The sequence below is a fragment of the Aythya marila genome (assembly GCF_965140915.1).
Source record: "Aythya marila genome assembly, chromosome: 10".
Lineage (NCBI taxonomy): Eukaryota > Metazoa > Chordata > Aves > Anseriformes > Anatidae > Aythya > Aythya marila.
In genome coordinates, this window is record NC_139051.1 from 7,576,790 (window position 1) to 7,599,968 (window position 23,179).

A 23,179-nucleotide genomic window follows, 5' to 3' on the forward strand; every position below is an offset into this window, starting at 1 on the left:
GCATTGCTGGGCACTGCTGGCTGATCTCCCTCGTTCCTAGAAATTCACAAAGACTCGTTTCTGAAAATGAAATTAGCATTTTCAGCCTGGTGGAATTAATGCCGTCCCTGCGCCAGGTTTCCCTGCTGAGCTGAGTAAATCTGTGCTATAATGAGCTGCTGCTTCAGAGAGATGTGGGAGGGGAGCTCAGGAAGATCACCAACAGCCATAACCTTGGTCACTGGCCTCTATTTGCTGGTTTCCACCCACTGGTATATGTAATGTGATAGAGAACGTAACAAAAAGCTTTACTGCAGGCTTCTTCACATACAGGTAACAGATAAACACTGTTAAAACCTTATAAAAACTGTTTATTTTCTTGATGTTATCCCAAGAAATATGTAGAAACAAACCTTAGCATCACAGGTAGGGAAGTGGGTGTTCCATCAGCTGCATGAAAGGTCAGCTCTGTGCCTGGTGTGCCCTTGTCTAGTGTTGCTGTCCCAGTGCCTGAACTGCGGACACAAGTGAATTATGGCCCCAGAGTTAACGCTGCTGCCTGGAAAGGTCTCTGCTGGGAGGTGGGGAGTAGGTTAAAGGAAAACCATCGTTTGTTAGGCAGGATTTTTGGAAGAAGTAAATCAAGGCTGCGTGTAGCATTTCAGTGATGCGTGATCAGACCCCTCCGTCCTCGGATTGAGATGGGCTCCAGCAAGCACCCCGGCCAGGCACAGCGGTAAGCAGAGAAACCACTTAAAATCACCCCACCACACAGCCGGCCTTGCAAATTTTGTCCCAGACACGACCATGTCTGTGGAAGGCCTTTCAGAGAGACCTCTGCCCATAACACACCTCTGGAGTGGTCACATCAAGGGGAGAGCTTAGCTCTCCTCTCAGACACATATTTTCTTTTATATGTTTCACATTTGGTCCATGCAAGCTGCCAGGCAAACTTCTTTCAGCAAATATATCTGGAGAGAGAGAAAAGGTGTCCTCCGGCAGTTTTGAAGCCCATGAAAACTGATCATAGATCATATTTAAATGTCAGCCCTGTCTAAAGCACATCACTCTCCAGCTGCTCCCATGTTAGCCTGCCGACAGGCCGAGCTGCTTAGCAGGGCTGATTCATGGCCCGGCGATATAATTCAGTTGCACTTGTTCATTGTTTAGAGAAATCACAGGCATCGATGTTCTGTTAGATCTAGTTACGAGGCCGAGGATGGAGGGAGGCTCTGTTTTAAATTAGGCAGGGGCTAAGTGGGCTTGCTGGATACAACAGGACACAAATCAAAGAATTGAATGGGAAACAACTCTCCCAACAAACCACTTATACAGCCTAATCTAGAAATCTCTCTGCTAAAGAATTGAATACCCCTGGGTATTCGTATGCATGTTCAGCACTTGTAAGGCCATTGGTACAAGGATGAAGTCAATGTCTCGCAAAAACAGCTGAGAAATTTCTAGATCAGGCCATGTAAAGTGGTTTGTTGGGGAGAGTTGTTTTTGCGGAGTTTATGGCAGGAATGGGTAAGAGCATGGTGCAGGGCATGGTGAGGAGACCGGGTGGTCTTACTTGTTCTGTCTGTAAGTTGGGAAGGGCTGGGAAACATCACCCTGAGGGTTTGCTAGAAGATTGCCAGTGTGTAGCTTGAAACACCTCCCAGCAGCTTGGTCTGAGCAGCTTGGCTTCTGCGTCAGCAATGGCAACGCTTTCCCTTCGGGTGCCGGGCAGGACAGCACCCGTGAGAGCTTCTGGCTGCTCCTTACCTTGAGGTAAGCCTGTCCTGCAGGTGCTCCGTGTTACGTGAGCCCACAGAGGCTGAGGGACCAGGGAGAACCCCCCTCCCTCGTAGTCCAGTCACTTCTGGATATGTCATCTTATGTTTCATTCACGTAAATATCTCTCAGTGCTCTAGGCTGTTCAGTTAACTATCATGATGGTGCCTTTCAGTAAATTTTGGTTCCTAAAGCTTGCACACAGCCGACAGTGCTGATCTACTTACTTTGCCTGTAAAAAGTAAAACAAGTTAAGTTAAGCTCATAGAAGGTAAAACAAGTTCTCAGGATAGCACCTGGGGCATGCATCATCCTCTGGCTCTTTGCAGCCAGAAGAGTTTGATCCTGAGTTTGATGCCTAACGAGAAACCCTGGAGACACAAGGAGATCCAAATTATATTACCGGAGCAGCAGAGATGGCATAAATCGGGCTGTAATTCTAGCAGAGTCCCGAGGCATGGCATGATTTCCTGGCTAGCTTCAGGCTTTGGGATGCATTAAGCAGTAAGAAATGCTGGGCTGAGGGTTTCAGGTGGGATTCGGATAATGAATATGGTCCTAACTGAGAAAGTATTGCCAGGATTTTTCTCCCCGTAATACTTCTTTTCTGTGGTGTGTGTATACCTATGTATACATACACGTATATATATATATCCTTTGGGGTATAATGATATTATTTCTCCTGGTTTGCAAGTGAATTATTGCTTTGAAGTGTAAGCATGGGCTGTGTGACATGGGGACAAGATGGTGTAGGTAGTTCATGAGAGGATTTGCCCAGGATGGATCCCAGGGCACTTTCCCAACAAAGCAGCTCCTGCAGGGATAACGTGCTTAATTATTAAACGCGGAAATGAAACCACTACCTTGCTATTCTCTCAAAAGATCCGAATACCTGACGACTGTCCAGAGCTAATTTTATGGCCGATAATTTAATACGCGGCACAGATAAACTGCCTACTTAGATTGAATACCAATGATGTTTCAGTGCCATGAATTATGGCCTTATGCTGAGCATCTCTATGGCAACTAATGACATCACCACAGGCTCCAACCTGCACAAAACCCAACTTCGGAGGGTCTCTGCTCGTTGGCATGGATCTTTTCTTGGCTTTTGGGGGGATAAATAAGCAAGCACCACGGTGTTGTCAAGGGTTTGCTATGTATGTTTACTGTCATTTGAAACATTTATTCCCTTTGTGGCTAATGTTGTTCTCATGAAGGAAACCTAATGAAAATTACTGTTTGTATTTGGTTAGTAACATTTGTTGATAACATATGGTCTGGGAATGCTTCAGCAAATAAGAGCTTTTTAATAGTAAACAGAGATATGAGTTCTATAAAGCAGATGCTGTCAAAATACACAGCGTAAGGTTCGATATTTTCTTACTTTCTCCTCTTATCCAAACCAAGATTATCTCTCTAATTTTCCCTGCTGGTGACAATGCAGGTTTTTTTAAGAGAGAAAACATAATCTGTGACCTGAATCTGTAATTAGAAAATAAGGCTCTTTCTTGGTTCTCATGTTTAAAACATTTATTAGGAAGCTGAGGGATAAGACACAAAAAAGACGTAATGTTGGGGCATCTGACTGAACTGCAGGGCTGTAGGTAATTCATGCCAAACCCCTGCTCCCTGCGCTGGTGGCAGTTGGATGCATCGCCATAAAAGATGAAACGTGGAATAGGGACACGGGAAGAGAGGATATCGGAGCAAAGCTGATGAGGAAACCCAGTTTATTAATCAGCTCCGTGCTGAACGTGCTCATCTGCTAAGCTCAGTTGGACTAGATTTGCTCAGAGAACAAAGCATAAACCATAATCCTCGTGCAAAAAAGGGGTAAAGGGTTTTTCCCAATTAACTTCCAAACACAAAAGCTGCTCTTTGGTATTTATGTTTGAGGAAAATGTATGTTCTGGACATGTGTAGTCTGAGCCTTTTCCCAGTCAATTCAAGGGAACTGCCCTTCTTCAGGAGAGGATCTAGTCTGAGGTCAGTGTGAAAGAGAAAGTCATTTATAGGGTGAGGAGGAATACAGTGGTTAGGAAGATACAGCATAATCTCTCATCTGATTTGCAATATTTTGGGTTGTATTGTGCATTCTGCCATGTCGCCCTGACGTGTTGCTCGTGGCATGCTGTTTGTTCCTTTTAGTTTGTAGAAAGCACCTTCTCTGTGATTATCCTTCAAGCTTGCTTGTACGCTTTGCATGAGCTTTGAAGTGTGATGAATATTCAGGGTCTCCGGAAACAACATGGAAATCCAGTTCACAATGAATTTAAAAAAAAAAAAAACACAACAACAAAACCAAGCAGATCTTATCTACTAGCTTCACAGCAGGCTTCTGCACGGTCAGATGTTCAGCAGTGTCCTCCTTGCAGCCGTGCATTCTTCCTCAGTCCTTTGTATGCCCTTGGTGTTCAGCTGAGCTGCTGTCTGCTAACGAGAGCAAGTGCCACTTTAGGAGTGCTTTGCTCACCTTTTTCTTGGAAGTGTGTGTCTCACTTTATTTTAATAAGTTTCTAACTCTCTAAGAAGTAGAAACAAATCTTGAAACATAGCTGCAAACTCTAAAATATAAAAGCACCGTGTGCTTTTTTACCTCTTAGTGTATAAAGTATTTTTTTTCTTTTCTCCACTCCTTTCAAACTTGTCTAAAGCTTGCAAATAGACATTAGTTCAAGTTCCACTTAATTTTTGTTCCATGACCCTCTTCAGTCTGTTCTTGTTTGCCAGAGGGGAGATTTACTGTATCTCAAAAACCTTAGCACAGGTGAATAAATTGACTTGTTGGTGTGAGTGGTACCACTAGTGAGCCTGTTGGAAAAGCTGAGGCCTTTAGGATGTTGAAGAGACTTGGCATTTCACAGGTTTCCTTTGCCTATGATCTTTCTAAATCAAAGCTGGCTGTTCTGGGTGCCTTTAAAAGAAAAGTCCTCTTGCAACTGAAATAGAGCAGAACTGGGGGTGGTAAGGAATAGAAGCAACCCGAGACTAAATTAATATATTGCTTAGTGAGAGGAGGGGACGAGGCCTCTGAAGTTCACTCACTGTTCGTGTTCTGCAGGTCTGGGGGAGTGCTGGGCACACAGAAACCCCAGAAGTCGCGAGGAGGATTAGCAGTGGGTCCAGAGTCTGGCAAGGCTCCCTAGAGACCGGCAGGTTGTCACTGCTGATTAGCTGAAGAAAGGGAGTAAGTGAACTAGAGGGATCTGTTTAGAAATCATAGCAGGAAAGCTGCTAATCCAGGCAGGGTGGAAAGGGGCGACCTTTCCCTGCCACACGCTGCGCTTACGGGGCGGCACGGAGAGCCACGGCCGCTCTCCAACTTGCCTGGTGCAGCGGCACCGTTGGGTGCAGGGCTGTGGCTCCAGCAGGGCACCTCCAGCACCCTCCGTGTGCCCAGCACAAGTGACCCCTCAGTCCCACAGCGTGTGCAGGCTTCTTGCTGAGGATTTGAGGAAGGTCAGCTGCAGGGAGCCTCCCGGTGTAAGGCTCAAAATGGCAAATTGGTCCATCCATGTCAGCAGGCTGCGGGTTGGACCCCGTGCCTGCAGCCTCGCTGGAGCTCATGGGGTTGTACTCCCCAAGGAACTGCCAGCTGCTAAAATCTTCCTCCCGTACTGCTGCTTGAGGCACATAGCCTGAAGTGTACCAGCCTTTTCAGGAATGGTCCTAGGTTGCTCTAGTTTGCCTTACCCTGTGGGTCATTCAGCTTCCATAGCACTGCTTTCCAAGCCACGGTACCAGCCAGGGGCATAACTCGTGGAGTGCAAATAGTGGATGGCATTTCCAGTTCATTGCGGGGCTGCAGAGGTGGACATTTCCTGGCCACTGCCATCCCACCCCCAAGGAGCTGGTGTCCTGCTCTGCAGACCCACCTAACCAGGCTAATCCAGACACCATGGCTTGAACCTCAACCTGGGCTGGAGGACCAGGTTGGGACTCAGAAGAGGACTCAGGTTAATTGTGGGGTTTCTTTAGAGAAAGCAAGCCTCACTATAAACCTGGAAAGGAAAGGTTAACCAGCCAGGAGAAGAGCAGAGGCACGAGTGATCACAGATGTCCTAGGTGCAGGTGTTCTCGATCCTCGGATTCTGCTGTACACAGGCTGTCACTGCCAGAGATGTATTGTTCTTTCCTTCTAAATAAGTTCCCTTAAATTTGGTTTCATGCTGCTCCCAAATATCCTCTTTTCTCCCCGAAGAGACATCATGGTTTTTCCAAACATCTGTCCTGCATTTCCCTAAGAAGATAATTAATGCCCTTGTCACTCAGCCCAGCCTGTGCCAGGCACGACATTTTCTGTTAACCATTGCTCAACCGAGCAGTAGCGCTGCTGGGCTGCTGCTGGAGCTGAGCATGTCTCTGTCTTTGCAGCTGGGGCACCCAAGGAGACTTCACGACAACACACGCGCTTCCTGCAGTGAAGGTGAAGCTGTTCACGGAGAGCACGGGCGTGCTGGCGCTGGAGGACAAAGAGCTTGGGAGGGTAAGGAGATTTGGAGTGCAGTAATTTTTCCTTCTGGCCCTGCTTTTCTAGAGAAATCTCTCCTGTACGGAAATATCTTTGGAGCACAACGTGCTCTGCTTTTTTGCCAAGCTTCAGGAGGGAAAGAAAGCAAGCTCTGCACTGCTGGAAAGTAATGCACCTCGCATGCTGTCTTTGTTGTTAGTTTTTAATGGCAGCATTTCAGCTGGCTGTGCCTGCACTGAGCAAAGGCAGAGGATCTTGTGTGCGATATTGGCAGTCCGGAAAGCTTTAGAAGTTGCTTACGGAAATGGACATTCCTGAGGCAGAAAAGGGGATTATGCTGAAGCAAAAAGAGAGGATTTAAGTTTGGCAGGAGTGTGTTAAGCTGCTCTCATATCTGCTGAACAGCCAGTGCACGGCTTGAGCATTTGAAAGCGCTGACAGCAGTTCTCATGGCAAAAAGCTTGAAATCCTGGCTTCCCCAGGAACTGTGGCTGAGCCATGGCTTCATTGGGGCTGGGCTAGGGAGTAAAATGGGGGGTTCCACTGCCCCTAGCAGTGGTGTTAATAGCAAAGAGCTCAGATTGCCCTGGGACCAGCATCAGAGCCAACCTTCCTGCCCCATCCCAGGCCCTGGAGCTGGTGACCCTCCAGGACTGAAGCCCACAGCTCCACAAATCTGTGGGCAGCCGTTTTCTGGGGCACTAGGACACTTCAGCTCATCTCCATGGACTTCTGCATCCTGCAGCTGTCTTAGCCCCAAGCTCTCTGCCAGGCCTTCCTCAGCTCTCTCAACAAGGGAGGTCCCCTCAGTGGCCTGGGCTGGTGTCCCCAGTAGCATCCGGGAGCCTGTACAACCCATGCAGAGTGCAGCCTTTTAATCCTACCAAGGAAGAAAAGCCCCAGTCCAGAGACTTCCCGCAAACTGGGTATGCAAAGCTGGGAGCTCTGAAGGAACCCATGGCTGGCAGAAACCACACCGAGCCTGATATGGGTTTCCCAGGGCTGGCATCATGAGGGAAGCTTCACAGCCACCTTGTGGCTTCATAACATTATCGAAGAGACCAGGAACCAGCAAAATGAAGAGCAAAAGATGTTTAATCAGCAAGGGAGTAGATAGCAGATTTGTCCTTCTGAACTGCATGGTGAAGACCCCAAGAAGTGCAAGTGTGACATTTCCAGTTACGGACTAACCTCTTGTTGGGATGTTTCATGCTGACCCTGCAGTCCATGGCTTTTTGGGCCTTGACACAGAAGGGTCTGTCTCTGTAAAACAAAGTTTGTCCTAATTAACATGATTTTTTAACTCATGTTGTTCATGAAAATGCCAAACATTCTTTTGGGTCCTACTGAGTTGTTGATCTAATTTATATCTTTATGGTGGAGAGCACCACAGGTGTTTTTGTCTCATATAATTTGCATTAGTTTTGACTGTTTGTCTTTTCACATTCACGTAAATCCTTTGTTCTTGCACTCGAGAGAGAGAAAAGCAGAGCTACCCCTCCTTTCCTCATCTCAGTTTTCTCTTCAAAGAGAGTCACAGCCCCTCCAGACTTCCCTCATGCACAGCACGATCCTGCCTTTCTCCCCGTCCCGTTTCTTTTTCCAAAGGAGGGTGACCCCACCAGGCTGCAGCACTCCAGCCGCAGGCCTCCCTTTGCTTTGCGGCACAGCATCATAATATTTTCAGGATTATTTTCAAACCCACATTCTTCAAACAGCCCGGTACCTCCCTTTATCCACTGCAGCACGCTGAGCGGGGCTTTTCACCCAGCCGTCCTCAATGCCATTCAGGCCTTTTTCCCCCGAGTGCTTACGCTGGCTGGAGGACCCACTTGCTTTGTAGGCCTTGTTCCCGCTGGCAGCCGTGAGCAGCGCTGACTTTGCTGCTCCGGGGAAGCAATTAGCCTCGTGCCTTGTTCTGAGGAAGATGTCAGGCCCCAACACAACCCCCCTGGCCCTGAGATGCCGAAGAGCCGGCCGTGCCAACGCGCTCGGATTCCCGGTGCCGCAGGGAGCCATCACCCAGGGTAAGCTCCTGAAACCCCAAGGAATGCGGGCCAGCAGCAGCGGGCACGGGGCAACCATTTCCTCTGGCTGGCTGCCAGCGGCACTTTGAGGCGGCCGAACTTCAAAGGGATGCTCGGGGTGCCCGGAGCGGCCGAGATGCCGCGTGTCCGATCGGGCTGCATCGGGATTCCTTTTTAACGAGATAAAGAAATCAGGAGTGTGTTAAGCCCCTGATTTAGCTGTTCAAATGGGCGCAAACCTGTCTGTGGAGAGAGGAGAGAAGCAAGGCTCCGAGGAGAGTTTCTACACAAAAACAGCCATGCTTAGCCGCCCTTCTGAGAAGCAGCTTTGTGCGCTGCCAGGCGCGCACAATGCTCACTTTCTATTGCAAGTGTTGAGCTGGCAGCCGGCCGGCGCTCCTCATTGCACCACTTGTGTCGAAGGGAGAGCTGGAAATCGCTCCCAAGCCCCGAACTGCTGGACGGGCAGCTGAAGCCATGGGAATCCATCCTGGCCCTATTGAGGCCAGTGGCAAAGTGCCCGTGGACTTGAGCCAAGCCAAGGCTTCATCCACCGAGAGCAAGGAGGGGAAGAGCCATGAATTACAACAGCACCGCACAAAGTTTATGCGCCTTTTGATGAAAAAGAGTTAGAAATCAAAGTAAAGAGTATCCCAAACACCCTGAGTGGCTGCTGCCTCGCAGAGAGATGAGGTTTAATGCAAGGCCATGGTCTGTGTGCTTGCCCGGCCTGCCTTGCAGTGGGGATGCCTGTATGATGCCCAGAGCCTGGGCATCCAACTTCAGCTGCCACTTCTCTAACAACACCCCGTGTACAGGACTTGCTTCTTTTCTTCAGGTTTTACTTAAATACAGGTTTTGTCTCCAGGAGTTAGAGGCCAGCATTGCCCAGTTAATCTAGGTAACTAGTAACAGGCTCCTGCCAGAGAAAGCATGAATGTATTCCAATAAGACGTGTTAAATAATGTTGATGAGTAAGGACAAACTCCAAAATCTACTGATGTTAACCTCAGGCCTTGGAGAAGACAATGAAATAATTTTTAAAATCGGAGGGTAATAGTGTCAAGAATATTTTGGTGGTAGGAAAAAAAAACTAACTACTTTGTTGACTCTGCAGTGAAGTTGAGTATCTGGATATGACATTATAGTCTGGCTGGCGTTTGGCAGGAGCACGGAGCAATGGAAGCACAGCAAATAACAAGGATGAATGCTGCCATTTGTAAAAGAGCGTGCTTGCGTAAAGGTTAATGGATTTAAAGGAGATTCATCTCACTGCAGAACAGTGGAGACTAATAAATTTGCTCCAGGCAAAGTCACCTCTGAGAGCGAAGGTGTTGGAAGAGGAATGGGCATAAGAGTGAGAGGGCATCATTCTGGTGTGAAGACAGTTAAAGCTCTGCTGTGCTTTCCTTCACACACAGACACACATCCCACAGTCCCAGGGGTAAGCCACGTCAGAGGACACATGAGGAAGCACAAGGAGAAAACTGGGAATGCTGTGTAGTTCTCGAAGAATATTCTGTGGTTCGCTGGCTGAGGGGGATGCCCTGCTTTGAGGGGTAATGAGTGAGAGGAAAAGCACAGCTATGATCGGAAGGGATTACTTGCCTCTTGGAGCCTTTTAGTTTCTTTGATTTGCCAGGCACTTCCATTGGTATTCATCTGCACAGCTCCACTGAAGTCACTGCTGTCACGTTGATTTATCCCAGCTGGAGACTGCCCCATCATTTCCTCTCGGCACGAAATGGAAGCAGAAAGTCCTGCAACGACCACTGTCGTGATATGTGATGCACGTTTGATCTGTTGTTGCAGTGCAGACAAACCGACCCATCTACAGTGCTGCCTACTGCAGACAGTCTTACCAGTAAGCAAAAAAAATCCGATCATCTGATCTACAGCCTGAAGGTAGCAATTGATGAACCATTTTAGGTAAAACTTTGTGAAGCCTTGAAACAACACACTTCAGACGGAAAAGTCAGGAAGCCTAGCGGCTGATGGTATGGCTCTGACAGTGGAGTATTGTAGGGGGTAACCTCAGCAAAAACTTGTTGCTGGTTTGCTCATCAGATCAGTCCACCATCACTTCTAAGCTGGTTTACCTGCACAGCTGCAAGCTCGTTTATTGTTCTCTTTCCTTAAATGACTGCAAGATGGGAACTGATAATGCAGTTCTGTTCTGCACAAGCCCATGAACAGCAGCACAGCAGATAGAGGAGCCAGAGAATATATGAACTCATCTCAAAATAATAAGCTGAACTTTAAAACAATAAAGAAAAGCTAATCTCAGTGATGTGTGTAGTCATTTCCACACTGACTTCTAGGAGGAAGGTAGCTCATCTGCTGTGCTTTTGTTACCCAGTAAAACCCACTTTATGAACAATTTTTAATGTTGTTGATTTTGACGCTTGCAGGTTGTTCTCCACCCTACTCCCAACAGCCCAAAGCAATCAGAGTGGCACAAAATGACAGTTTCCAAAAACTGCCCAGATCAGGATCTGAAGATCAAGCTTGCCGTACGAATGGATAAACCTCAAAACATGAAGCACTCTGGGTAAGTGTCTTGATCCAAACTCAATTTGTTTTGCATGTGCATTAGAAAAATTCTCTTTTTTTAAGATTCTGCAAGAGGAATTCTATTTTTTTCTCAAGATCGCAGGAGGTCAAAAGAAATTTAAATATAGAATCAGCATTAGTTCAGTCATTTATAATGCATTTTCCATATTCTTAGCTAGTCTTTTTAATGCATGTCAGTCAAACAATTTAAATTTTAAACAGCATTCCCCAGGAAATTGCTGGGTTGTTTTCTTCCTGTAAGGAAATAAGAAGCAAACTGCCTGCCTCCCTTATTGATAGGTTGGTATAATTTCCTAAATTATTCTGCGTTTCCCTGCATTGACTTCTCAGAACTAAAAAGTCAGTGCACCTTCCGCTTGAAATAAACTCCAAAGTGATCATCATTATTTATACAGAGATGCACAGTACAACTGAACAGCAGTTGCCTGCAGCAGGTCAAGAGAGTGTAAGTAGGACTAATGAAGTGGGATGTTAAAAGGGAAACCTCTCCCCTCCATATGTCAATATCAGAGGATTTGGGGCCAGGGGATCCCGAACTGCCTCCCCTGGCCTCCCCCTTCATTCCACGAAGGGGCAGAAGATGTTGTTACATTGCAGAACAGAAAGGAAATTTTTAAATTCAGGATTATGTAATTCCTGTGCACTTTAGCTTGTCCTGAGTTGGCCAAAAGGGAATCATTCCTATCTTTTCCTGGTGCCCAAAAGCAAATGCTGATATACGCTTTTCACTGGTAATGCAATTACAAATTAGATCATCCTTGGGAAGATCTAGCTAATGCCATTGGCAAGGCTTTTCTCTGTTTACTCTTCAGAGCTGAGGATGTGATAAAAAATAGAAACTATCTAGGAAAGTCACTGCTTTGATTAACTCTTTCTCCAGTGTGTTTTTGGTGCTATAAAAGTAACTACTTCATTTTTGCTTTCAGAATGTTTTGTTAGGTTCAATCCATTATTAGATGGATTAAAACACTCATCTTTCTTTTAGTTCCTTTTCCTCATCTTCCTGTCTTTTCTGCTAATGAGACCAGAGTCAGGAGCCAGATTTGGCCAGTTTAATTTCTCCACCGTGAACACAGGCACCAAAAGCAAAAAAGAACATTCACCTGTTATACCTATTTCTTTGACCACATCTAATAGCAACAGGGCTGAGCACTCCTGACTTTTCTGATACTGTTTTCAACTAACATTTAATTAACAAGATGGTGCTGAAAACTACATGGGTTGTACTATTAGCTTGCTTTTGTAACTGAAGTTATTTTTCTGCTGGGTTTAATGGCAATAGTAAGACAGACAATTATTTCCCTGTTCTTGAACTCTAAGCCAAGGACTCAGTGCCCACATTAGCACAATACTTGGAGTTTTGTGGCTTGAACATTCACTAAGACTATGTACATATGTTGGATCTCTTCCTGCATAAAAAACACTAGCATAACCAAAAAGGAATTGTTTTTCTATTTATTGAGCCAGAACCAAAGTAATTATAATGATACATAAAACGTATTAGTGTTGAACAATGTCTTTGTAATTACTATTACTTTGGTGCTGCTGCTGTTTTTGCCAGTGTTTGTATTACAGTGTCACAGCAGCTGCTTCATCACAGAGATTAAATGCTAATTTTGACATTAATTTTAAAAGTTAATTCTTCCTTTGTAAAACACAGTAAATTCCCTCCTCCTTAGAAATTATTCAGTTTGCTCGTAGCCAAGCGATTTCAAGGAATTCATCTTCAGCTGTTCAGCGAAGTGACCTGCTTTAGTCAGTCTGCTGTGTGCTGGGGTCCTTGGCGCTGGTTTTGCTGCAGTAAGGTGCCCTCTGTTTGACACCTCCCCTCAGCCAAATGGTTTTGTGAAGGCTTAAAGCAACACTTGGGCTTCCTTCACTCAATTCTTCCGTTGCAAATGTATTCTGCGCCCATCTGACCACATAGTGGCTATTCACTGGCATTAAAGGGCTTCTGAATTCTGAGCAAGCTGTAAGAGACAAAAAAGAACAGAAAAATAATACTGTGTAACATCAAGACTCTGGGAGTTTTTTATGTCTCTTTCTTTACAGGTTATTCGTTCAGGCTAGAAGTAAACACACTCAGTAATGCTGCCAAGCTTGAGAGTCTTGTAATTACTCCTGCTTCTGCATTAACTTCAGTTTCGAGCTATAAAGAAAAGATACCGTAAACAACATCTTGTCACTTGTGTACTGAATTCACCGATTCTTTTCTCCTAGGTATTTATGGGCCATTGGTAAAAACGTTTGGAAGAGATGGAAGAAACGCTTCTTTGTCCTGGTCCAGGTAACAGCTTTAACTAGAAGTGATCTTAAATTACAACAAGAAATAGTTAATTCTTATTTGTTATTTGTTTATCCTGACCATTTGCACTGCTGAGTAACTGATACAGAACTGTGTTTCAGCACAGGTTCTTTGTTAATTCATAGATCTTTTTTCTCTTAAATATGTACACCTCAAGGATACCTCAGTTGCAGTCTAACTAGTTTCCTGATGCAACACAACACTCAGTGAAATGGAGAATCAATTTTAGTGAGAAATTTAGGGACGTGAGGAGGAAACTATGTCTTGGCTGGAGGTACTTGGGTGTGAATGCTCTCTTTTGAGCCTCCAGGTAAAATTTCAAGTCCCTTGAAGTCTACAGAAGTTTCATCATTGTCTACAACAGAAGTCACTATTTCATTCTTGATGGTTATCTTGTCCTCATACTCATACATTCATTGCTGACTCTCATTGTCTGCAGCTATCATTGATCATTTTGCAATGTCTTTCTCTCTTTTTCCTCTCTTCCCATTTTTTGGGGATTTTTGTTTTTGTTTGTCTGTTTTTACTTTCTTCCCTCCCAGTTCCAGTATACCTGTATATTTGACCCTGGTTAATAATTCCAAGTAAACAGGCAGAAGATGTCTTATACAAGCTAAAAGGATCTGGTCAGTACTTGGCATGTTGGATCTTCCTTTACCTTCCCAAGGGCAGCTGAAAGCACTGCATAAATCGCAGAAGTGTGGGGTCCTGGTTTGGGTGGCTCTGTCTTCACAGCAGCCTGATAATAAACCCATGGTGTACTCTGGGGTCCTTTTCTCCCTCCCTCCTCTCTGAGTTCCCCAGGGCGTGTTGTCTCCAACTTCGTGAAATGAAAACTTTGTGCAGGGTCCTGGGTGCAAGTACCAAGAGATGCTGAGATGGAATAATGTGGGATCCGTGCGTAAGATCAGGGAAGGTGCAAACCAGATGCAGGACCAGATGGTCCTGAACCACCTGGTGCAAACTGGTGAGTTTGGCTGGAGTTAGTTTTAACTCCAAGTTCAGTTGTCTCAGTAGGAAGCTCAATTGCAGTTTCTCCATCACTGCTGGCTTCCGTAGCCCTAATCCATGTGGCAGATAAGGAAATCCATCCTGGGGTGGCAAAAGGGATTTATGACTGCATGACCCACACAAACAGAAGCCTGCTTGGACTGACCAGCTGTGTACCTAGTGCAACAACCAAGTACAGTCAGCAGGGCCAGTTGAAGTGCTTGTTTTGTACCCCAGGTTGGGTAGGGATGGCCTCAAAAGTGAGGGAGTTAGGGTAAAGAGCCACAGGAGATGCCTTTATCTGTCCAGGAAGTATATTTGCATTGAGGTAAAAATGGTGGGTGTGGGGTTGTTGTAATCCATTCCCAGCGACACCTGGTTTGCAAATAGTCCCCCTGCAGGGACCAGCTAGATCCTGGGTGGGTGCTTGGCACCTTGTGGGGGAACCCAACATCTCTCAGGGCTAGGCTGCTGGAAGGGGATCCCAAAGAGCCAGCAGAAGCCATAATTTAGGAGGAGCCTTTGGGGAGTGTTGTACAATGACCCTGTTCTTGTGCAGGAGCTGAGGGATTGCTTGTCTTTATTAAGGTCTGTGCTGAAGTTAAAAGTGCTGTGACAGCGTGTGATCACCTGTAAAGCAGCTGGTATGGCTTGTACCTGGGAGATAACTCATCTCCTTTAAACCAGGCTCTCAGGACCTTTTCTCTGTGAGCGGGATTCTCCAGGGCAGGGCCCTTCTTCAGAGAGGGCCTGTGTGTGACAGGACAATTCCTCTTTCCTCAAATAGCTTCTCCCATAAATAAATATATCAGTACTCTCGAGTGCGAGGGTTTGCAGTTTGGGCATTAATCCCCACGTCTCTCTCAGGAGCCTTTTGTCCAGCCTTTCTGTGGGGCTGCAGTTACAGCTCTCATTTTTAGCTGCCATATAGTTCTCAGCTTGCAGTGAAATGTAACTGCTCAGTTATTCCATGTTTTCTCCTGTTACTAGGTCTGTATTCGTCAGTTGGCATATACGAGCAGAATTTGGCCAGGAAAGCAGTTCATTTGAATAAGATGAGCAGACTTTTGCCCCCAGAGAGTCTCTGTAGCCCACCTCAGAAATTCCAGCTGCCGCTGCAGCTTCTCTGTTATGTTACCGTTTGCTCAACATTTGGTGCAATGTAAAGTGTTCTGCCGTACATCAAATATAAACAAGAAACACTCTCTATGCAGTCCCTCAGATGTAGTTTGAGCATATTGAACATGTCAGCAGGCAATAAAGATGGAATAAAAATACTTTGCTGTCCGTATGTTTGTCATTTGCTTTTCATGCAATGCAAAGGATGGGTGCTGATATGAACAGGGATTGGCAGCAAAGGTGTTGATGTCCAGAATGCTCTGAACTCTGCCGAAGCACAGACAGGGAATAACCCTGGCAGGAAGGTGAGCTGGCTTACTTACAGAAAGAATGGATGAGGAGCAGCCTGCGTTTCAGGAGCTCAGGCATCAACACCAGGCTCCTGCTGGCACCGGAGCCAAGAGTTAGATCCCATAGAGTCCCTGTGGGATGTTGTGGTCTGTGCGTGACACGGCCAAGAGGACAGGGGCCTAAGTCTGGGTGAATAAATGTTTCCTTTCTTATCCCTTATCTCTGTCCCTTACCTGTAGCATCTTCTGCTGCAGCTCCACCTCCTCTCCCCTCCCTCGTGGAGTAACCTCATCCTGCAGGTCCCGTGTCCTCTCCTGCCCCGCTTTCCCCGTTTCAGGTGGAGGCAGCTGGTCCAGCCTCGGTTCCTTCAGTGCTGTGCAGTGGTGTCTTGTGCCAGAGGTTAAGAGATTCACGGTAATAAATGCTCAGACTCTTCCTAGCCATCTAAACAAGGCTCAAAGGTGCCAAGCTGCATAGGCGGCACCGTGGAGGAAGGTGTTGATGGCAGTTTGGCTCTTTTCTGTCAGCGATGCCTCGCCGGGATGAACGGGGGCTTTGCACACGTACATGGAAAAAGGAGCTCTATGGGGAGCGTTCCCACTGCGACTTGGCTTCCATAAGCCCTGGAGAGAAGGGGAAAGGAGCAATAACTCACTTGTAATTTGGGTGGAATAATCCCTCGCACCTTCTGTGTCTGTGTAGCTGCGAAGGCAGCACAGGAGATGGTTTGTTTGGGTGTAGTGGGTGAGAGCAGTTCCTTTGTGCCACTGCTGGAGCTGGGCCCTACCTCTTCAGCACATGCCTTGCTGGGTGGGCTTCATTCGCCCCCCGGTGAGGGTGGGCAGCACGGAGCAGCTTGCAGAGCCGGTGTGTGCGCTCCTCCAGCCTGCACCCATGCGACGGAGGGGATAGTTTCCTCTTTCGAATGAATCGCAGTCCTCTCTGCACGCTGCCCACCCTTCTCGTAGACACCCTTTGAGATGAGCAGCAGAAGAGCAGAATACTGATTAGATGTAAATTACATGGCAGAGACTCGTTACTTGCCTAATTTTAAATCCTGAGATATGCAGCGTGAAAGCGATGGCAGAATATGGCCCTGAGCTTGGATGGAAATGGTCCGCAGCATCGCAAGTGAGGAAAATGCTTCGTAAAGGCAGCAGTCATGCCAGTGGCGGTGGTAAGCGAAAGCAGTGGGACAATTTAGGGCAGCGTTCTCTGTGACTGGTTAGGAAAGAAAATGTGCATCCAGCACAGATGTTACGATTGTTTCCTGAGTTGCTGCCTGAGCACGAGATACAATTTTCAGCCAGTTTGTCAATTGGACCCTTGATCACACGAAAGCTGGGATTTCTGGGAGCTGACAGAGCCTGTATTAATTCTTTGCAAGGTCTAATGTCCTCTGCTGGCAACAACACTACTGCTGCTTTTGGTGGGCTTGCCAGCTTTGCAATAGGAAATCTTTAATGATTCTTAAGGGCAAATGAATTAATTACATTGAGATTTCAGACTGAATCTGTTTTACTCTTGTCATAACCCCGTTTCTGTGCTCTGGCAGCATATGGGAAGTAACACTCCATGGTACCTGGATGACATGTCTGCTGAGTAGCTTGAAGCAGTTTTCAGCTGATTGTGTCTGATGGTGTTTGCAGAATGCTGTTGGAAGCAGATCAGCTCTCTGCAGATTAGAACCAGTTGCAGTGTCTTCGCCCGGATCTATTGTTCTGGTGACAGACTCCCTGCGCTCATTATAATTTAGACTAATGGTGACAGCTCCTGCTTTTAGCAAAACTCAGCTGACTTGGGAGAAAATGAAATGAAGTAAGTACTCAGTAACTCCAAATAACCAGCAGAACTGGAAAATAATTCGGCAGAATTGCAGTATGCTACGCCAGCAGTCCTAGATGGTGGTCCTCAGGTGAAGGTGAATGACCCATAGTGGTCCCCATAATCTTATTAAATCATGTTTTCAGTTAGACCCTTGCTGAGAACTGGATGTAGGTGGTGATTCCTGAGAAACCCTTGGGTGTTGATGATACAAAACATTTGGGAACTGCTGGTTAAACAGCCACACGGCTGGTTACACCTGGCTGAAGCAGATCCTGCTGTCCCGTCTGCATGGGGCGAGCTGCTGTAGCAGGCACGGCTTCCCATCCCGCAGACCTGCCCGAGGAGAAAACACGCACCCCTCCCGCTTGGAGGCTAGGACAACTGCTATGTGCAATTGTTTAGGGATGAACGGATGTGCTGAGATGTGAAAACTGTTGTTTTCACATTTGTTTCTTTAAGCCAGATCATTTCCTCTGCTCATTTGTGTCAGTAAAGGGCTCGGGAGGCAACATACAGCTGCAACCAGAGGACAAGAGCCTCCCATCAAAGTGGAAAGCTGTATTACAACTGGCAGTATCTTAGCACAGTTTCTCTCCCTTGGGACAAAATGCATGCTGTTAATCTAGGAAAGGTCCATTTAAGAATTTAACCCAAGCGGGGCGGTGTTATGTCAACACGGGGAAAGGGGGAAGCGAATTACTGAGCTGTGTGGTGCTCGCAGTGCAAGGGATGACAATTAACAGGTCTGAGCAGGATTCTCGGGCACGTGGTGCTGGCTGGGGCAGGAGTACTTGGTGGAAAAATGGGGATGAAGTCAGTAGTGGTTAATACATATCTACTGTATGCATTAATCAGTCGGGTTATATAGCTGGTGACAGAATATGGTCAAGTGCCAAGAAAGTCAGATCTAATTTAGCAGTCTGGGAATAGTGAACTTTGGCATTTGTCTCCAGCTGTCTGTTTCCCCTTTTCTCAATTTCTTTGTCTTTTTCTTTTTTTCTTTTTTTCCCACTTTGTTCCTTCTGTTCTTCTGTCTCAAATTATTCTTCAAAGCATTTTCCCTTTTTTTTGTAAGGAACCAGCCAGGGCAGCCTTGGATTATTTCCCTTCTCTTAGTTTCGCTCAGTTCAGCTTCCCTAGATGCTCCTTTCCTGGCCCTCATCTAGTCCCTGGACAAAATCCCAGTTGCTTTGAGAGTTTGTCCCTCCCTGGGCAGAGATTTCTCCTCTGTCTTCATTCGGTTTCCTCTCTACCCGTTTTTTTCAATTACTCAAACCATTCATCTCGCCCATCCCATCTGCTCGCTCTCATACTCAGCTATGGTTCAGTGTGAACTCAGCAGGCTGTAAGATTAATTTCTGCTATTAACTGTTTCACTTGTCTGGCCACTTCTAAGCTGCTGCCGAAGGCAGGCTCTGTAACGCGCGGTATTTTAGGGGACTGATGAGAGGCAAGCTGAAATCTCCAGTTGACCCTGCAGCACTGCTCAGCAGCAAAGCAAGATTGGGACGTACTTCCTAGGATCTCATTTTGTAGGATTTTTCTTTAACATCACTCAGAAATGGACGGAGCCACATCTCACTGGTAGCCAGGGCATCAGTTTGTTTCTGACCCCAAGCAGTAAAGCTCTAGGTTGCAAGATGTGGCATGGCAGCCCTTGAAGCTGCTAGCTCGAGTTGTTTCGTTGTGGGCACTCTGCGTGGCAGAACTGGCTCCTTTTCCAGAGGACAGCAGCAGCAAACAGCTGTCTCCTCCCTCCAGCTTGATCCAAGCCTACTGCCAGGCTCGTGAGCGGCCCCTTGGGCAACCTGGGGCTTGGGCTTTGGGCTCGAGCTGCGTTAGTGGAGCAGCAGTTGGACGTGATCCCAGAGGAGCCCTGACTCCACACATGTTGTAGATTGGCCTGTAGGTTTCTGTTGGAGATTTCTTGGAGTAATGATGTAGACCAGCTTCTTCCAAGGAAACCAGGTGAATGCTAGCAGGACAGGGCAGCTTGCTTTACACCTATCCCAGCATGGCTCCACCAAAGTCTTCCATTGACATCTCTCTTCTGTAACTTTTAACATGGGAGGTGTAAGCTTTGAAAAGCCTGTGTGTGTTTCTGTCCATTATGGTTGTGCTGGTCTGGCTGCCTTATTGACAGAGATGAATAGTATTTGCTGGGTCCGAAGATGAGATTTGTATGTGAGGAGGAGCTGTAAATACAGACCTCATCTTCAGAGCCAGAGCAGAAGAAACTGACCTATTGAAAGGACTTTACCTGTTGCTAAAAGTTTACAGGATTAAAAAAGCATTACTTGTATCAATGTTTTCCATCAATGTCAGCGTAGATTAGCAGCGAATGGTTTCAGGAATTGAATTTATCTTGCAGTCCCTGAAGTTCAGGCTGTCTAATGCAGAGAAACCAAACCCCTGCCATTCAGAGGAAAGCAGCAGGATCTTGTCGTAAATAAAACTCATTCAGGAGTTTGTCCAGGAGATGGCAGCAATACACCGCAAGTCTGACTGAATGAGCAGGAGTCGCCTGAACGTTGTGCTGAGGGGCACTAGGTTATTTTTAGATTTCTTCCCGTTAATCTTTTTAATTTTTCGTGTTGCCGGCAAGAGGGTACGCACGCAGGGTTCAGAGCACGCGATGTGCAGCGGTGTGCTCCTGCTGTTGGTCCGTTACGTGTCAGTCCTTCAGCCGAGCTGGTGGCTCTGAGGAAGATGCAAGATGCTGAAAGCATCACTTTCAGTCCTACTCCCACAGACGTGTTAATGATAGGGTTTATTCTTAGGTGGTTTCTGGAGCTGTTCCTGGAGGAAGGCACGGCACAGGCAGGGGCTGCCGAGAGCAGGCTGGCAGCTAGCAGAGGCCCGTAGAGGGCAGCAAGATACCGAGCGCCGGCTGGGGATGCTGAGCCAATAGACGGCTCCCCCGATTTAAATAAATGACATTTTATTAGCGATAGATGCCACCAAAATGTATGCTGGATGTGTATTTATAACAGAACGGTTCCTCTGGAGTTTGGAGGCAAAATCCCCCAGCTGCTTGCTTGGTGCAGAGGGAGCAGCTGCTCACGTGAAGCCCATCTTTCAGGATCTTTCCCGACTCCCAAAAAATGACGAGTACGATCCTCTGCCACCCACCAGAGTTTTAAAGACCCCCTCGGAAGCCAAAGTTTCCTCCAGAGGTCAAGAAGATGTCCACCCTAATAAAATTACGTAAGGCGTCCGAGATGTGACACAACCTTCCCGGAGTCACTTGAAATCATTTGACAGTAAATTCCCCCCGTGAGTTCCTAGCCCGGAGCACAGAGAATCCTCTCCTCCCCTCTCTCTCCTCTTCTCTCCTCTCCGGCCGGGCTCCTCGCCGCCCATCCAGATCGAGGGGAGCGCGGCGGGGCCTTGATGCGGGCTGATGGCCTCCCGACGGCGATGGGAGGGCCTGGCAGAAACCCCGCAGCCCAGTCGGCTTCCGTCAAGAGCTTGACATTGAATGCGTCGTGTCATGCAGATGGTACCTCAGAGGAGTGAGAGCTGCCATTTACAGCACTGATGACAACAACTGCCGAGATCAGTGGGATCTTAAGATTGCTTTAATATGACTGGCACCTAGCAATTTAGCTCGCATTGTTTGTGACAGGGTGTCACTCTTGCACTTGTCTGGGGATGAGTGATAGAGTTTTTTAAAGCGTGGCGCTCCCTCGTCGGGAGGAAATTAAACCCCTGTATGCACCGATGCGGGGAATTAGGTGCCTGCCTCGGCAGGGGATGGTAAGAGAGTGCTTCGAGAAAACGTGGTAAAAGTTTAGTGTGTCTCATCAGCAATTACCACTGAAATGACCCCACACCCCCCAGTCCCTGTAAACCACGTTCGTGAGCAGCTCGGATTGCCTTGCCGTGGTCACCCGGTGCCATCTTAGCTTTGTGATTTCCTTCAGGTTAGTCAATATACGTTTGCTATGTGCAGCTACCGGGAGAAAAAAGCCGAACCTCAAGAGCTGCTGCAGCTCGACGGATACACTGTGGACTACACCGACCCGCAGCCAGGTAGGGCGGCCGGCCGCTTGCTGCCACTCGCGGCGCTGAACGCAGCTCCCCAGCTGGGATCCTCCCTCTCTGCTTGCTGCTGAACTGCGATCAGCATTTATTGTAAATATGTTTGTGTTTAGACTGATCATTAGCTATGCATGACTTTCCTATAAATAGATGGAAGGAGTTGCACAAGAGGAGGGGAAGACTTGTCTTTTCTGGGGAGCCCAAGTGAATTAGATGCGTACATCCCAGTGCAGTTTGGCTGGGAACTGAATGCACAGATTGAGTGATAATCCCAACCTCTGCCTACAGATTATATTCCCTAAATAAAAGGTTAGCAGCTATGCCTGTCCTTACAGTAGAAAATACTTATGGGACCGACCCAGCATTTTTGGCCGTCCCGTTTTCTCTCTGGTAGATGCATGTGAGGGGAAGGGGCAGGAAGGCCCCTGGTACCTGGAGGTGCCTGCTTGTGTACGTGGTGCTGAGACACTCCTTCAAGTGGAGGAGCACCACGTTTCTGTTATTTCAGTGGGGCAACACTGAGTGTGTTGATCCTCCCCATGTCCTGGATAATGGTGTCCCCCAGAGGAGACGACGATAGACATAGTAGGTTTGCGGTCAAGACCTTGATTCCAGCTTTATTCTGATGGTGGGGAGATGGGAAGAAGGGTGCTTAATTGGGGCTGAAATGGAAACGAGCACCCAGCCAAGCAGTTCTTGTGCAGGGCAAGCCCTGGGTTCGCTGGGGGGCACCCAAAGTGATGGGGCTGTGGGTGGCCGGTGAATGCCCATTGCCAGCCTAAAGTCTGTGGAAATTTGGTGCCACTTTCAAAGCCTGCCTTCCTCTCCTGACAGGTTTGGAAGGCGGCAGAGCATTCTTCAACGCTGTGAAGGAAGGAGACACGGTGATTTTTGCAAGTGACGATGAGCAGGACCGCATCCTGTGGGTCCAAGCCATGTACCGAGCCACTGGGCAGTCTCACAAACCTGTGCCGCCTACCCAAGTGCAAAAGCTAAATGCTAAAGGAGGAAATGTTCCCCAGCTAGACGCCCCAATCTCTCAATTTTGTAAGTAACTAAGTTCTCTTAGAGGGCAGAAGTCTTTGATGGAAAGATTTTCTGCATTGATATAAATCAATATTCACGCACGTGTTTTTGATTCCAAAACAGTTCTTTTTCATTATCATTAAGCTGCTTTTTACATCAGTGGATCCAGAACCAGTTAATGTGTGTGTTTAACAAAACCAAGCCCAATAAAACAAAATTCCTTGGGAAATTATCAATGATTATTTGAAAGTGCAATACTTGATAAATAAGAGACTCAGATCTGAGAGCCCAAGACCCCACTTGCTTTCTGCAGACACCCATTTTACCCCCACACAACAAACTGCAGACCGAGATCAGAGCAATTCATTAGTGCCATTAGTTGTCTATCAAATGTATCACGTGCTCAGAACTACAGGTGCAAATCTCGCAAGTATGAAATGCGCACAAAAAAAAGAGGTCTACTGTTGAATATTCAACTGTAGGAAAACATATGGTATTTTTAACAGGTTGCTTTGCAGGCCAGTTAGATGTGAATTTAAAGCAATCATCTTTTAAGTTGTAGTTATGCAGCATGTCCTGTGCAGTTATACCCAGTTCTGTTAATTTCAAATTTAGACCAATTTCTTTTGTCTTGAAAATGTAGTGTTCTCTTTGCTCATTTTTTGTTTGATGGTACCTTGATAGCACATCTCAAATCCCTTTGTGGTGTGACATACAGCAGTTCTCGTTCATTTCAGCAAAAGTGAG

At 46.9% G+C, this 23,179-nt stretch overlaps 1 protein-coding gene across 10 annotated transcripts in view; it reads left to right on the plus strand.

Annotated features, from left to right (window-relative positions):
* CADPS (calcium dependent secretion activator) overlaps positions 1–23,179 on the plus strand; it is a gene marked incomplete at its 5' end in the record, with an annotated part of 195,724 nt that overhangs the window by 81,344 nt on the left and 91,201 nt on the right. For all 10 annotated transcript variants that reach the window (XM_082768147.1, XM_082768149.1, XM_082768152.1 and 7 more), the window contains 5 exons: positions 6,133–6,244; positions 10,668–10,807; positions 13,051–13,117; positions 21,289–21,397; positions 22,241–22,453. In XM_082768147.1, the coding sequence (XP_082624273.1) occupies positions 6,133–6,244; positions 10,668–10,807; positions 13,051–13,117; positions 21,289–21,397; positions 22,241–22,453 (641 nt within the window). The remainder of the gene's footprint in view (positions 1–6,132; positions 6,245–10,667; positions 10,808–13,050; positions 13,118–21,288; positions 21,398–22,240; positions 22,454–23,179) is intronic.